The sequence below is a fragment of the Otolemur garnettii genome, unplaced genomic scaffold, assembly GCF_000181295.1.
Source record: "Otolemur garnettii isolate 467f Iridium unplaced genomic scaffold, OtoGar3 scaffold00083, whole genome shotgun sequence".
NCBI classification, from domain to species: domain Eukaryota; kingdom Metazoa; phylum Chordata; class Mammalia; order Primates; family Galagidae; genus Otolemur; species Otolemur garnettii.
The window spans coordinates 6,704,255-6,707,170 of NW_003852478.1; the positions used below are offsets into that span (position 1 = coordinate 6,704,255).

At 50.0% G+C, this 2,916-nt stretch overlaps 1 protein-coding gene across 1 annotated transcript in view; it reads right to left on the minus strand.

The window, feature by feature from the left end:
• LNX1 (ligand of numb-protein X 1) overlaps positions 1-2,916 on the minus strand; it is a 117,072-nt gene that overhangs the window by 27,645 nt on the left and 86,511 nt on the right. Inside the window, exon 6 of the mRNA XM_003794604.3 lies at positions 1,762-2,133. Coding sequence (XP_003794652.1) covers positions 1,762-2,133 — 372 coding nt within the window. The remainder of the gene's footprint in view (positions 1-1,761; positions 2,134-2,916) is intronic.

Here is a 2,916-nt window from a genome sequence, read left to right on the forward strand (position 1 = left end):
CCTGTCCTCCAAGAAGAGGGAGAACGGACTACCCGAGACGGTGAGCTGAGCTGCCAGCACCCAGAGGGACTCCACGACCAGACTCCAGGGGTAGGGACCTTCCTTTGTATTTCGATGATCAGGTCCTTGAAGGCCTCTGTCTTTGGACTCTCATCCTCCATGAACTTGGTTCGCATCCAGGCAGTCTCTGCTGCAGGCTCGTGATGTATCTCAGAGCACCGACACTTCGGTCACTGAGCAGGAGGCTCACGGTGTATCAGAGCACTGACACTTCAGTCACGGAGTCGGGGCTGATGGGGCATGCAGGCCCCCATTCTTGCCCCTCTCCTGTTAGCTCTCCACTGCCTTCAGAGAGACTTTTCTCGAATATCATGACACTCCCTTTCCTGGACCCTCCCAGTGACACCCCAGGTCTTGGGGATAAAGTCCAAGCTCTGTGGTGTGACTCAGAACACGCTACATGATAACTGGCTCGTAGGGAAAGTTGTCCTCAGGATGACCCTTGCTGCCTTGTCCACCTGGAAATCTTTAGCCTGTTCCTCAATGCTCCAGTCCCAGATGTTCCCTCTCAGTGTAGAATTCACAGGCCCATCCAAGCAAACCTCTCTCCTGTGTCTCACTGGCACCTTACTTAATTTGTCCATTGCAGTTCTGTTATACAATACATCATTTAGAAAAAGTCCATCCTTCCCATTAGATTGTGGGCTCCTTCAGGAGAGCAGGCTAAGTGGACATCATCTCTCTCCTCCAGACCCAACATAGAGCCACCAAGCAGTGTAAACCTGACACACATTTGCTGATTGAAGTGAATGAACAGGTTAGAGCCCAGAACAAAGTCTCTCCCTCTAAGAATATTTCTGGCACTTTGTGAAACATTATTGAGGTGCACTCCTATTGGAGAATTGTACTGAATAAAAGAAAGCTGATTGCCGGACGTAGTGACTCACGCCTGTAATCCCAGAACTATGGGAGGCTGAGGAGGGAGAATTGCTTGAGCTTAGGAGTTTGAGACTTGCCTGAATGAGAGGGAGACCCCGGACTCCTAAAAAATGAAAAACCCAGCTGGGCACCGTGCAATCACCTGTAATCCCAGCAGCTTCTGGAGGCTGAGGCAGCAGGATGCCCACAGCCCAAGTTTGAGTTTGCAGTGAGCTATGACGCCATTGCACTCTGCTCAGGGAATAGGGTGGGACTCTGTCTCAACAACAACAACAAAAAGAAAGCCAATTCCCCAAATCTATATACCGTATGATTACATTGATGCTGTATAACATTCTTGAAACTAAACAATACAGAAAAGACTAGATTGGTGGATTGCCAGGGGCTGAGTAGAAGGTGGGGGGGAAGGAAATGGATCTTTGTGGTGAGGGAAATATTCTATAATCTGACTTTGTCAATGTGAGTGGCCTGGTTGTGACATAGTTTGGTAAGATGTTAACACTGGTGAAATTGAGTATCCAGGAAGCCCCAACCCTGCTGGCACTGAGTGACCTTAACTTCACAAGGTTGATAACACGACATGTTTGTCTGCAGTCAGACAACACCACAGCAATGTCCGTGATCTTGAGACACAAGATTTACTTAACTCATGTTCTTACCTGGGCAGAAGCTTTGAAAATGCTGGCCATTCAGTCCTGACTCCTTGAAAGGCAGGGATCGCATGTTACGTGTGGTAGTAACAGGGTGGTGGGGTCAAGGTGGTGTGTGTGCCTGTTCACATGGGGGGTTCTCACTAGAACCCTGGCATGACCTGTGACCCACCTGAATCAGAAGAGCCGCACTCTCTGGGCTGCCATAGCGAAGGTCATGTCCATTGATGGCCAACACACGATCGTTCTCCTCCAGCTGACCGTGCCGGTCGGCCACACCACCATCTAACACGTTGAAGATGAACACCCCAGGCTCATCCACCCTTCGCACCAGTTTTATTCCGAGCTGCTCCTCAGGGCTACTTTTGTTGAGAATCACATGGAAACTGTCATCCCGGGGTCCATAGGTGTCCAGTGCCTGTCCATGGCTCCTGTTTCGGAACTTCTGCTCACGCAGCACGGTCAGCCGCAGCACCTGGCAGGGCTGGCGCAGGAGGCGCATTGCGTAGTTGTGAGGGACGTTGCTGATGTCCATCCCATGGACCTGGGGAGGGAAGCAATCGTGGGGTCACGTGCCACCTGCCACACCCATCCTAAAAGGCCCAGGCTCGCAGGACACGCTCTCTTTACCCCGTGTCCAGTGTCCCCATCTCCAATAGACCCCGAGCCCTGTTCCCGAGTGCACCTGCACCCCCTCTTCAGGCCTCCCTGAGTAGGCAACGCCCTTCAACCTTGTTCTTGTGCAGGCTCACAAATACACTTACAGAATCCTGAACTCCATCCTTGTTGCCTGCTAGACTTATTTTTGAACTGGCAGGAAGAGAGGGAAGGAGGAAAATGTAGAAAAAGGAAAAAGAAGAAAAGAATTTTTCTCATATGACTGAGTCAAATGATTACATTAAACAGCTGTTCAAACCAAGCTGAGTGGACATTTTCTCTCCAAAAACCTCCACCAACTGGGTGAGGTGGCTCATGCCAGGAATCCCAGCACTCTGGAAGGCCAAGGCTGGTGGATCTCCTGGGCTCAGGAGTTTGAGACCAGCCTGAGCTACCATCTCTACTGAAAATAGAAAAACGTGCCTGTGAAAGTGTGTGATGGTTATGTGTGGACATGAGACCGTGCACACACGATTGTGCCTGTGAGAATGTGTGATGGTTACGCGAGGACATAAGAATGTGTCAGATCTCAAGGTGATCATCTATGAGCTCTTTTGCTCGTGTTCTCAATAACAACAAAAAATTCTTGCATAATTTCAAGCTAACTGATGTGAAAGGAAGTTTCCAGGCTCTTTTATGAACAGGCTGAATCGGCTCAGCGCCTGTGGCT